The sequence below is a fragment of the Oryza brachyantha genome, chromosome 5 (genome assembly GCF_000231095.2).
Source record: "Oryza brachyantha chromosome 5, ObraRS2, whole genome shotgun sequence".
Lineage (NCBI taxonomy): Eukaryota > Viridiplantae > Streptophyta > Magnoliopsida > Poales > Poaceae > Oryza > Oryza brachyantha.
Window position 1 is genome coordinate 5135519 of NC_023167.2, and position 12205 is coordinate 5147723.

Sequence of the window (12205 nt, forward strand, 5' to 3'; positions counted from 1 at the left end):
TGTAAACCCAAATTTTACACCAAAATTTTGGTACTTACCTATTCAAGGACCGTAAAATTGATTTAAAAAAAATGATACAGTGAACAGTAATACTAAAGAACATATTGGATACTAATGTACAAAACATCTGCTAGAACAATATCTAATGAGATACGTAATGTACAAAACATTGTTGCTCTAATTCAAGAACTCTTCATCTCCATAGGATACATGTGGTTGCACTATCATGCATCACACCCTGGCAATGCCGCCAAGCAATTCAAGAATCCAATCCTGTCATCTCACAAACAGCTCAAGCTTTTCTACTGATCGGTGGCCGCACCGGTCTCAATGTCATCGTCACCGTCGCCGTCGCCGCGCATCTCGTGCAGCTCCTTGATGGGGCTCATGCCCTGCCCGTCGGTGATGGCGATGGCGATGTCATTGGGGAAGAGGTTGCGGAGCACGAAGGCGTGCACCATGGTGGTGGCGAAGAGCCCCGTGACGGTGAGCGTGGCCACCGCGGAGAGCGCGACGCAGACCGCCTTGGTGAAGGCGTTGTCCACCTCCGTCGAGTAGCGGATGGAGGCGATGGCGGCGCCGGTCATCGGGAAGGTGTAGGCCCACCACGCCAGAGAGAACCTGAACCCGCGGAAGAAGTTGATCCGCACGGCGAGCGACGCGTACAGGAACACGGCGACGAAGTAGGCGAGCCTGGACCCGAGGCCGAACTCGCCGGTGATCCTGGCCCACGCCATGGACGCCACGCTCGGCGCCGCCACGAACAGGAAGAACACCGGGTGCAGCTCCTTGGGCAGCGTCTCGTTCGTCGGCAGCCGCTGGTACAGCGTCACGAACAGCACGCCGTAGTGCGCCAGCCCGACGGCGAAGAAGAAGACGGGGCCCTCCCTGAGTCCCATCGACGCGCCCAGCAGCGCGCCGACGAAGTTCCCGACGACGGACAAGTGGTTCGACGGGTTCGCCACCTTGGACAGCCGCCTCTGCCCGCCGGACATCCACTGCCCGTAGATCTTGAGCTCCAGGCACAGCACGGGCGCCATGAGCGCGTACCAGAGCCACTGCGGCAGCGTCGTCGCGACGACGGAGGGCGGCACGCCGATGGCCAGGAAGAGGCAAGCGATCCATGGCGCGAAGAAGAAGTTGACCCTGATGGGGTGGTAGTACTCGCGGCGGACGGCCTCGAAGAAGAACGCCACCTTGGCGCCGTAGATGGCCGAGATGGCGCACATGAGCGCCACCGAGACGCACCACAGCACCAGGTTGACCTTGGTGGTGACGTGCAGGAACGTCGTCGGCGCCGACGTCGCGATCGTCTTCCACAGGATCGCCTGGCTGCTCACGCCGAGACAGATACCGAACGCTGACACCGGGAACCGGAGCAAGAACGGCCACGTCTTGTCGGACGGCAGCACCAGCTCCTCCTCCGACTGCAGCCATGGAGGATGCGCTTGACCTCAACGTGACAACAATGGTGGATCGATGCGCAGATGAACTGAAGAAATGGTTTTTTTTTTTTTTCACTTACCTTGAGCTGGTCCAGCTCGGGGCCTTCCAGCGCGGCGAAGAAGCGATCAACCTTGGGCAGGGAGAAGGTGCGGTGGCTGCCGATGGCTTCGTCGCCGTCCTTCTCTGCGGGGGTCTCCGGGCCGACGCCGGCGAGGTGTGTGATCTGCCGCTCGAGCTTCCCGGACCACGTCTTGAACGAGTCGTAGCGCTTGTCCCTGCTCATGGCGCGGCCGCGCGTCACGGTGCGCGACGGCTGCCCACCGGGGATCGGCTGCGACCGGAACATCCTATTCTCCGGCTGCACGTATCGCACGCCGTTGCCGGCCTTCGCCTGCGACCCCGGCGAGTGCTGCGGCTCCCGCGCCGCGTTCGCCATGGCCTGCCTCCGGAGGTCGACGACGTCCGAGTCGCCGCCGCCGCCCACGGGTACCGGCGCGCCGAAGCCGCTCGGCGACGCCGGCAGGCTGACGGACACGGGCTGCACCGACCGGAACCCCGGCGGCTGGTGCGGCGAGCCGAGCGTCGGGACGGCCACCTCGCCGCCGCGCCGCGGCACGCGGTCCAGCGGCGGCACCTGCTTTGCAACGGAGCAAACAGTCAGCAACACCCCCACCTCCGATCACCATGGCAGCACAGCAGAGCAGAGCACAGCAACCCAGGGTGGCTCACCCGTGGGCGCGCCGCCGTGTTGGTGTGCAGCAGAGGACGCGGGCTGGGTTGAGGCGCCGTGGTCGGGGCCATGACATCGAAGCCGGCGAGGTTGGAGACCTCAACGTCGGCGAGAAGCGACGGCACCTCGCCGCCGGGCTTGCTGCCGTTGGCCTCCATGGTTCACTTCACTCCCTACCAGGACACTACACGCACCATATACACATGTAACAGTGTGAGAGCTAACAAATGAGTTTTTTTTTTAAAAAAAAGACGAAACATAGTTAAAAAAACACACTCGTAATGCACTAAACAACTTTAACCAAACAAATGAAATGTGATTACCCTTTTCGCAAAAAAAAAAATGACGACCACCTTTTCTCCCAAGAGTATAGATTTTTATACAATGCAAAAAAAAAAAACAGGTCAGAGCAAATAAAAAAAACAGCAAATTATCTGGAAGGTTACCAGCACCAAAAACTATCTTGTCTTGTCCACCGATTTTGATGACAAGTCAGATCAACAGATTTTGTCCGGAAACTGGAGAAATTTCATCCAAAAGGCAGGAGATCGATTGGGAAGTGAGAATCATTCTGACGACGAGAGACGAGGCATCCTGGAACGGCAATGGCGAATTGAAGAAGAGAGGCAGAGCCGCAGAGCATAGCACGTGCAATCGATCAGCTGTGCAGCCTTTTTAGAGCAAGTATAATAGCGGGTTATAAACCAGCTAAATGCTGATATGAAAAAGAGAAAGTAGGAGAGAGAAGAAGTTAGCTATAAGCTTATAGTCAGCTCAGACATAAGAACCAAGACATCATATGAGAGACATGTGGATCCTATATTAAGGATGGAGAACTGAGTGAGCTATAAAAGAAACTATAAAAGGATAGCCGACTTATTGACTATATTATTAGCATTCCTCGTGGATGGTAAAAGGCGCCGGCAAAATGATGATCGGTGGACAAGTGCCACTTGCCATGTACTACCTGGCGGTCATGGGCCTCGTACCAGGTGTCAGGTGATAATTTTTTTGTCTAAATACGACCTCATTTGTGACAAAAAAAATACAAATTTCAAATAAATCGACAAAACTGTTTTCTAGTAAAGAAATTTGTTAATTTTATTTCTCACAAATAAAGTCGATTTGGATAAGATTTTTTACACGATTATTCATCATCATCTTATCTACGTAAGTGATTTTTATGTGATTTTAGATAACCTTTGGATCGTGGTTTACACAAGTTTTTGCATAGTTTCCACAATATATTTATCCACTCTCATATCATGTTTCTCACCGTTATTAAGGACCTGCTTGGTTTGGCCGCCAAAGATTATCACTTTAAGCCTTATTTATATCATATTTTGATAGCATATCATTTGGTTGATGTTACAAATGTGATTTACTACCTCTGTTCCTAAATATTTGACGCACCATTAATTTTTTTATACACATTTGACTATTTGTCTTATTCAATTTTTCTAAAACATGTAAAGCTATATATATGCATAAAAGTATATTTAACAATAAATACAATGATATAAAAATAATTATTAATTATGTAATTTTCTTAAATAAGACTAATGGTTAAACATGTATAAAAAAAAAGTTAACAGCGTCAAATATTTAGGGACGGAGGGAGTATGTCACACCTTTGTTAGTTAGTGTAGCGTTTGGTTGAGTATTACTTGGATCTAAGGTGTTAAACCCTCAATTTATTGTCAAACTCTGCAGTATTTTGTGTGGCATGCCGTATCTTTTTCGAAGTATGGTGTGAATGTGTGATAACATTAATCACCAATCAAACAACCGGCTTGTCTCCACTCTCCACCTCTTTCAACATGTAATAACTAAGCTTGCATTCGTTCTTCTAGCAAAAAGAAATGAAACATCCTCGTTTTTATAAGTAAGCACGTTTTCCGAACTATATAAAATGATATGTTTTTAAAAAATCTATCTAAATTTTGGTTTAAAAATTATATTAATCCATTTTTCATATTTACAATAGTTCTAACTTAATTTATCATTAACTAATGACATACCTCATTTTACATTATCATCTTATTCAACTACTTCTCACTCACTAGCAAACTTATCCTAAGAGCGAGTATAATAAAAGACATAAGCAAGCTCTAAAAGTTACCATAACATATTTATAATTATGTGAAGAAGAGAAAAAATGGGCTATGGATTTATAGCGAGCTACAACACAGACTTCAGGGCACTATATGTATGGAACTAGAACATGACTCATGTATTAATGACGTAGAATTTTTTTAGCTATTGTATAAATTAACTCTATGTTATCCTTGATGATATGAATTTTTTAAGCTATCAGCTAGCTTGTTTAACCTTGCTCTAAGAGCAAGTTCAATAGTATAGCCAATTACTAGCTCTAATTTATCTATAGTCAATTTAATAACCAATTCATACAATAGTTACCTACAAAACATCAATATATGATCCTACATGTCATACATACATGTTATCTTAGAGCCCGTGTGCAGCTGACTATAAATTAGTAGCATACCTCTCTTCTCTGTTCCTCTTATCTCTTTAAAATATACGTATAACTAGCTTATAGCCTGCTATTGTACCTGCTATAATACGTTTCTTGATATGTGCACATTCTGTCTAGGTGAAATGCACTGCATATATGCATAGAAGTGCTCTTTATCTCTGCTACTCTGTTGTCTAACCAATTCTTGTACTTCTGTACGAAACAAGGCGCCAAGCGCTAACGGCCGGCCTAATTGCAAGCTTATCTGCTCATGGCAAGACAGAAAAATACCTAATTGCAAGCCTATATGATTTTTCCAATCCATTTGAAAATATGGAATAACAACGACAGTAATGCTTAATAAAATGCTAGGCTAGTTCGGTTGGAAAAAAAAGAGAATGAAATGTTGGGCTTAATTAATTAATTATAATATAATTATATAAAGAGTAAATTGTATATCGGACAACTGTTTATTTCCTTGTTTCACATTTGACTATCTTTAACATATCTTTTTACTTTAGTCCGGATAAATATATCATGGTTTTACGTTGAACCATCTGAAACATTTTTTTTCCAGTGCATCAACCATTCTAAACGCATCAGTTTTAGGGGGTGTTTGTTTCTAGAGGCTAAACTTTAGCCCCTAGTCATATCAGATGTTTAGACACTTATTATAAATAAAATAGTAAACGTAGTTTATAAATAAAACCCATGTATAATCTTGGCTAATTTGTGGGACGAATCTAATGAGCCTAATTAATCCATGATTAGTTCATATGATGCTACTGTAAACATTTGCTAATTATCAATTAATCAGGCTCAAAAAATTCGTCTCGCGGATTACCTCTTATTTATAAAATTAGTTTTTTGATTAGTCTATATTTAATACTTTAAATTAATGTCTAAACATCCGATATGACATGGGACTAAAAAGTTTAGCCCCATCTAAACAACCCTTAGTAACTCAACATCTACATGGCAGCGAGGAGGCTATATAAAGCTAGGAAAGAAAAATAGGGCGATCCACAATGAGATAATAGCAAAATTTCAAATTTTTACTCCTTCCAAATTTTTTTTTAAAAAAGATAATTTTAACCGTGATGTAAAGTGAAAAGTAGACAAGAAAAGATGGCTCAAACGTGCAATTTCCTCGAACTCTCATGTCCCAAATCGGACATGGCCAGGTACACATGCATATCACGCGGTGGACATGTGCAAGACAGGAGAGCCTGCAGGCGTCCTTGTCGTCGTCGTTTCATCTCACTATTATTATTAATTAATAAAATAGGAGCTGATCCGTCAACCGAGCAAAGCCACTGTGCCTGTGTATGGTGATGAACAGAATCAATGGAGATTATTTCACCGTGAGATTTACCAAATTAATTCCAGATTTTTTGGTCCATATATATCTCCATACATATCCTGGAAATTTTGCGGTCGATCTCTCTACCCAACAAGAGTTTGGAGGAAATTAATCTCATGTGTATATAAGACATTCTGAGTGGAAGTTTTATGGACATAAATATGGTACCATGTATTCATTTTCGATGATGTAACATTAATAAAGAGAGATGAAATGAGTTTCCTTGTGTCTTGCATTTAACTTAAAAAACAACAATAGATGAAACTATGCAGTGAGTGAGGGGTGTTTTATACTAGTTTCAAACATATTTAAATGATGTGTCATTCTAGCTAATCGTATCCATAAAACTTACATTGAGAATAATCTAATACGCATCACGTACCGGCCGGTGTGCCGTGCCAGGAGCCAGTAGGACCGGAAGTCACTGCCGCCGCCGGTGATCGATGTATGTTAGTAGCTAGCGACGACGACGTACGACGGCCTCCGGCGACGACGTCCGGCTGTCCATCGTGGAGCGTGGCAGGGAGGACACAGGCCTGCAGCTACATTAAGATAGTACCGCCTCGATCGATCAATCAGGACCGGCGCTATATATATACAATAATACAAACACGCCTAGCTACCCAGCCAGGTCACGTTACGTTTGGTTCCCAAGTTTAGCTAGAGCTGGCGACACACGTTTTCGTCGCGGTTAAAACCAGGCTTTTAATTAAATAAAGGGTTTAATAAAAGTAAAGAACTTCATTTTAGCCTCATGCAGGTTTAGATCAAGATCTAGTTAACGTTTTAAAATTCCAACGATCAATATTTTGTTAGAGTAAATTTAAGAAAGTCTTTTGAGGAATATTTGTGTATACCATTTATTATTTTGCATTTAAACTAAGCCAATTAATTTTGAGAAATAATTAATTGTTAGAATTTTAGAAGTTGTGATTAAATATTGTTCTAAATGATAAATATTTTTGTTTGGACAAAATACTAAAGTATTACCTTGGTCCCCAAAATATTATTATAGTAGGTAGGTTTTTTAGTAGAATCTAATGTTCTAAAGAAAATATTATGTTGTTTCTTACCAAATGATGATGTGAGACTGGATTAGAATCACGATGACAGTTGAGTCGTAAAATATGAGACGGTTAATATAACTAGTACTCCCTCCGTGTACAATAAATGTAGTTTTCTACTATTTATATTCAACATTCGATCATTCATCTTATTTAAAAAATATAATTAGTATTTTTATGGTTATTAGATGATAAAATATGAATAGTGACTATTTTTAAATTTTTTCATAATCAGCAAGGGGGATAAGCTGGATAAAAACCAAAAGGTTTTTTAAATTTGACGAAAAATCAAATGTTGGATACGAAAATTCACGATGTAGTTATATTTGGGACGGAGACGGTAGTAATTTATAGTGATAAATTTTTATGGGGTCAAATTTTGAATCCCAAAGTGACAGTCCCTCCACGACGGAGGGAGCAAGTTGTAGATTTTTTTATTTTTAAATCTTTTTAAAAAATAATTTTATTACTAAATCTTCGGGAAAAATATTTTTACCGTATGAACCTTTTGCCCAAACCACCAACATTGACGTGGCGAAATGGCTTGCCACGCGCATTGTCGTTGGCGTGAGAACATTGTCTTGTCACGCCACTGACATTGGCGTGGCAAAAATGCCACGCCATGCCACGCTGATTAGGTTGCGTGACAGCGTTGTCTTGTCACGCTATCAACATTGGCGTGATCAAAAGGTTCAGTATTAGAAAAATTTTGCCCAGTAATTTAGTAATAAAATTACTTAATAAAAAGGTTTATTTAATAAAAAAATTTCCAAGTTGTATTGGAAAGTGTCGACCCGGACAATGTATCAAGTTATCTGCCATCGCGTCGTAGGCAACTAGGCATGCAAGTATGCAAATGTCGCTGTCTGCATCTACTACACTTTGCAGTACTATGCACAAGTGCCACTACCGGTGATAATATAATGGAAAAAATGCAACCCATACAATCTTTTATTTTGATCCTGTTACAATTAAACCTAACGTCCCGAACGGCAAGAGAGAAATTTAATGATACTCATGACCTCTAAAGCCCAATTAGGAAAGAAACATTTCATCGGACAAAAATTGTATAAAAATCATCATACATCATATGTATAGCGGCCAAAAATTGTATAAAAATCATCATACATCATATGTATAGCGGCGCTAATATAATTTTACGTGATACTCCTGTTTCATGAGACAAACCATACTTTGTTTTACTATGTTTTACTAGAATAATGCTTGGATCAACATTTATTCTATTATGGTAGAATTCTTGTGAATTAATTGAGTTTATTAGAATGGTTTTAAAATGTAGTACTAATGTATCACACAAAATCGTAAATGATATCTTAATTAAGAAATTATTGGTCAAAGTCTTTTCCTAATAAATATAACGCTACCTGCAATAAGTATTTTTAGATTATTTAATATAGATTAAGGTTAAAAAGAAAATACTATAGTGATACATTGTTCCTTAATAAATGAGGTGAGTATGAGAGGAGGGAGTAGATAAAGATAAACTATGAATAATTTTGAATAGAAGGTGATAGAGAGGATAAATAGTATTATGAATCATCCTATAAATGCTTATATAATATAGTGAGACAATACATTTTTGGACCGAGCAAGCATGATTTATATGTTTAAAATACTAGTAATATATTTGTGCAATGTAACATGTTCATATAACCCATGATGAACTACATAAGCCCATAGAGAAAATAAACGGTTTTATCAAAGAAATTACTTGATTTTTTATCTGGCTTTTTAAAGTGATAGTTTTTACATGGTGTGTGATGGGGAAAGAGGATGGATGCCTGGATGAGTGGATGGCCCCGCTTTTTATTAGTGGAGGATGTAGCAGGAGGGATGTTATTTTGCCGTACTCATAAACAACTTTCCCGTTCCAGTGGTAACGCATTGACACGGTCTCTTATGCAACTCATCAATGACTTGTAGGCACTTGCATTTTCTTAAAATTACATTGAAATGATTAGAGCAATTATAATAAATTCGTTCTTAAGCACGTTTCTAAATATGACACTTAAGTTTGCATGATAAGGCGAAGAAAAACAACACACACATAGAAAGAGAGGACAAATCACATATACAAGATGCAACCCATATACAAATGAGAGAATTATCTGTATGCCACTGAAATTATACCCAGTTCCTTCTATGTCATGCAAAAAATCAAACTTCCCTCTATACTATTCACTTGATTTTTTTTCTTCCTTACATGCCACTGTGGTTAAGTTTTCCATCCAACTCCGTTAACTTATTTTGCTTACGTTTCTTCTATGCCACTACATACCAAATGACTCGAAACATAAAATTGAAAATTGATATTTTTGAATAAAATTTGAAATTAAGGCAGCATAATTGAAAATTGATATTTTCGAATAAAATTTGAAAATTAATATTTTTGAATAAAAATTTGAAAATTGATATTTTTGGATAAATTTGAAATGACCCGCAACATATAATTGAAAATTTGAAAAATATCAATTTACCTACTTAGAATTTTTCAGATATTTTCTGTCACTTTGTTTACTTGTTTAATTTTTTCAGAGATTTAAAACCATTTTAGTTTTTGGAATTTTTCAAAAGGTTTAAAAAAGATACCCAGGGTGTGATAGTCAGAGACTGAGGTCAAATATTCCTCTTTAGTACTCTTCAAAGTAGAGAAATTGATATTTTTCAAATTTTTGATTCTACGTTGCGGGTCATTTTAAATTTATCTAAAAATATCATTTTTCAAATTTTATTCGAAAATATTAATTTTCAATTCTACTGTCTTAATTTCAAATTTTATTCAAAAATATCAATTTTCAATTCTATGTTTTGGGTCATTTGGCATGCAGTGGCATAGAAGGAACGTAAGCAAAATAAGTTAACGGAGTTGGATGGAAAAGTTAACGGCAATGGCACGTAAGGAAGAAAAAATTAATCCATGGCATAGAGGGAAGTTTGATTTTTTGCATGGCATAGAAGTAACCGGGTATAATTTCTGTGGCATACAGCAAATTCTCTCTATAGAGGCACAAAGAAATAAAGAGAAAGACAAGCACTCTAATCTTTTCACTTCTGATTGTGCTTATATCATTTTTTCTCACTTCTGCTTATGCTTATAAGCTAAAATTAAAATTTTAAACCTTAAATTTAGAGTTGATTTTGAGTTTTTTCACCAAAGTTTATTTTCTAGCCTTTGCTTTTAGATTGCTAAGAATATATATATATATATATAAGTTTTATTTCCAAATTATTTTTTCATTCGCAAATATATCGTTTGATTTTTTTTCAAAAAAAGTCAAACAATCATCACAGTCTGAACAAATAAATATTGGACATAATGTATAGATCTATGCTACCTCCGTTCTTATCAGGTTCCCAGTCGGTGGAGCACGATTCCAAACTATAAAATATGTATTTATTAAGAATTATATATAACTTTATTTTAAAAAATCAGATAAAATTTTTTAAGTTAATTAATCATACGCGAATGAACTTTGTCGTCCGAAAAACTTCTGCTAGCGGATGACATGGATAAAATTGATAAACTTACAGTAACACCTATCTCTCATATTAAACTGGCTATAAAATGCACCTTTTCACCATGAATCTATTAAGTTTTCACATGATTAATCATATAATCTAGTGGCGCTGCATAATAATAGCAGTAGGACGATAGGCCATGTTTTCCTACCCTGTACTATTCCCACTAGTATGTGACAGTGGTATTGCCACACATACGTCGATATGGCTGTTTTTCTTCCTCCAATTTATTCGCCTCCCATCACGCAAGAACGACAGGTTACCAAAAGTCCAATCCACCCACAAACCAATCAGGTAAACACGTTGACTGAGGCTTTGTTTCCAAAAACTTTTCCAAAAACATCAAATCTTTGGAAATCTAAATAAAGTATTAGATATATATAAATATTAAAACTAATTACACAGTTATGGGAGAAACCGTGAGACGAATATTTTGAGCCTAATTAGTATGTGATTAGCCATAAGTGCTACCATAACCAATATGTGCCAATGACGGATTAATTAGACTTAAAAGATTCGTCTCACGGTTTTCAGATGGAATCTAAAATATATGACCGTATGTATCGATGTGATGTTTTTGTAAAATAATTTTGCAAACTCAAGACAGCCTGAAAGAAGAAAATCAGACTAAAGTAATGCAACAACATTGCAATTCTCAAAAAAGAACAGGGTCAGATGTCACCCTGCAACCAGAGAGGGGAGAAAAAAAAGTTCAGAAAAGATCGACAGATGAACTGATCACTGACCTAGCTGAAACCCAGCGACTGATGATGCAGTTCGCCGCCAAAATCTTCAGCCGATGCACGCCGGCGCCGATGAACTCGCACGCTGCTGATGGAAATCGACGTGAACTCTCGACTGCTTATATATACTGGTCTGTATGTATCTGTTCGTGGGGATGATTTCAGATTTCAGAGCTGTGGGTTCTCTGCCTTTTGATATGCTTCGCTGTCTCTCTGAATAATAGATTGGGATCACATAGTTTATGTTCTTATATATCACATTGGGTTGATGAAATGGTACGTAATGTTCAGGAAAAATAAATTGAAGTGGCAGATGTTACAGGAATTATTATTTGTTTTTGGAATACAAGTCGAGTATGGCAATTAACTAATAAGTTTTTTTTGTTGCTAGTTCCGTTTTGTTGTGAAAAAAAGGGTCAAAAATGAGTTGACAATAGATATGTTGGTATCGGATTCTGTATTGGAAATGGATTTATAATCTGGAATGTGGTAGAAGCCACATACAGGATTGCCACTGTTTGCGAATCTCTCTCGAAATGTCCAGCAAAAATAATATCAGTGTTCCAATCCATGGAATATGAAATTGATATAACCTATGTGGCACACTGTATTAAGGGATGAAATTCACTTGCATGTTCCTGTTAGTTTACCATATGCAAAAATTGTGTGTTGGATTATTTTCGTTGTACTGCCCCATCACTAATACACAAATAAGCACAATGTATATGGTGGTGAAGTTGTGGTTACATAACTCTATCAGCTGAGATTTCTTTTTATAACATTTGCTATCTGCAGTCTTAGTTTGTGCAGAGATTGAAAACTATTCTTCTATTATCTAAA

At 39.1% G+C, this 12205-nt stretch overlaps 1 protein-coding gene across 2 annotated transcripts; it reads right to left on the minus strand.

Moving 5' to 3' along the window:
• Positions 1-56: 56 nt before the first annotated feature.
• Positions 57-6566, minus strand: LOC102704423 (S-type anion channel SLAH3-like). Of its 2 annotated transcripts, XM_015837386.2 has the most exons (4): positions 6401-6566; positions 2176-2360; positions 1526-2080; positions 57-1427 (listed from the first exon to the last, which is right to left on the minus strand). In XM_015837386.2, the coding sequence occupies exons 2-4, from the start codon at positions 2332-2334 to the stop codon at positions 303-305; spliced, it is 1839 nt and encodes a 612-aa protein (XP_015692872.2). In that variant the 5' UTR covers positions 2335-2360; positions 6401-6566; the 3' UTR covers positions 57-302. The 2 variants fall into 2 exon arrangements, 1 of the variants encoding a protein (XP_015692872.2); XR_005811884.1 differs by lacking the exons at positions 57-1427; positions 1526-2080; positions 2176-2360 and adding an exon at positions 5764-5977.
• Between the last annotated feature and the right edge of the window lie 5639 nt (positions 6567-12205).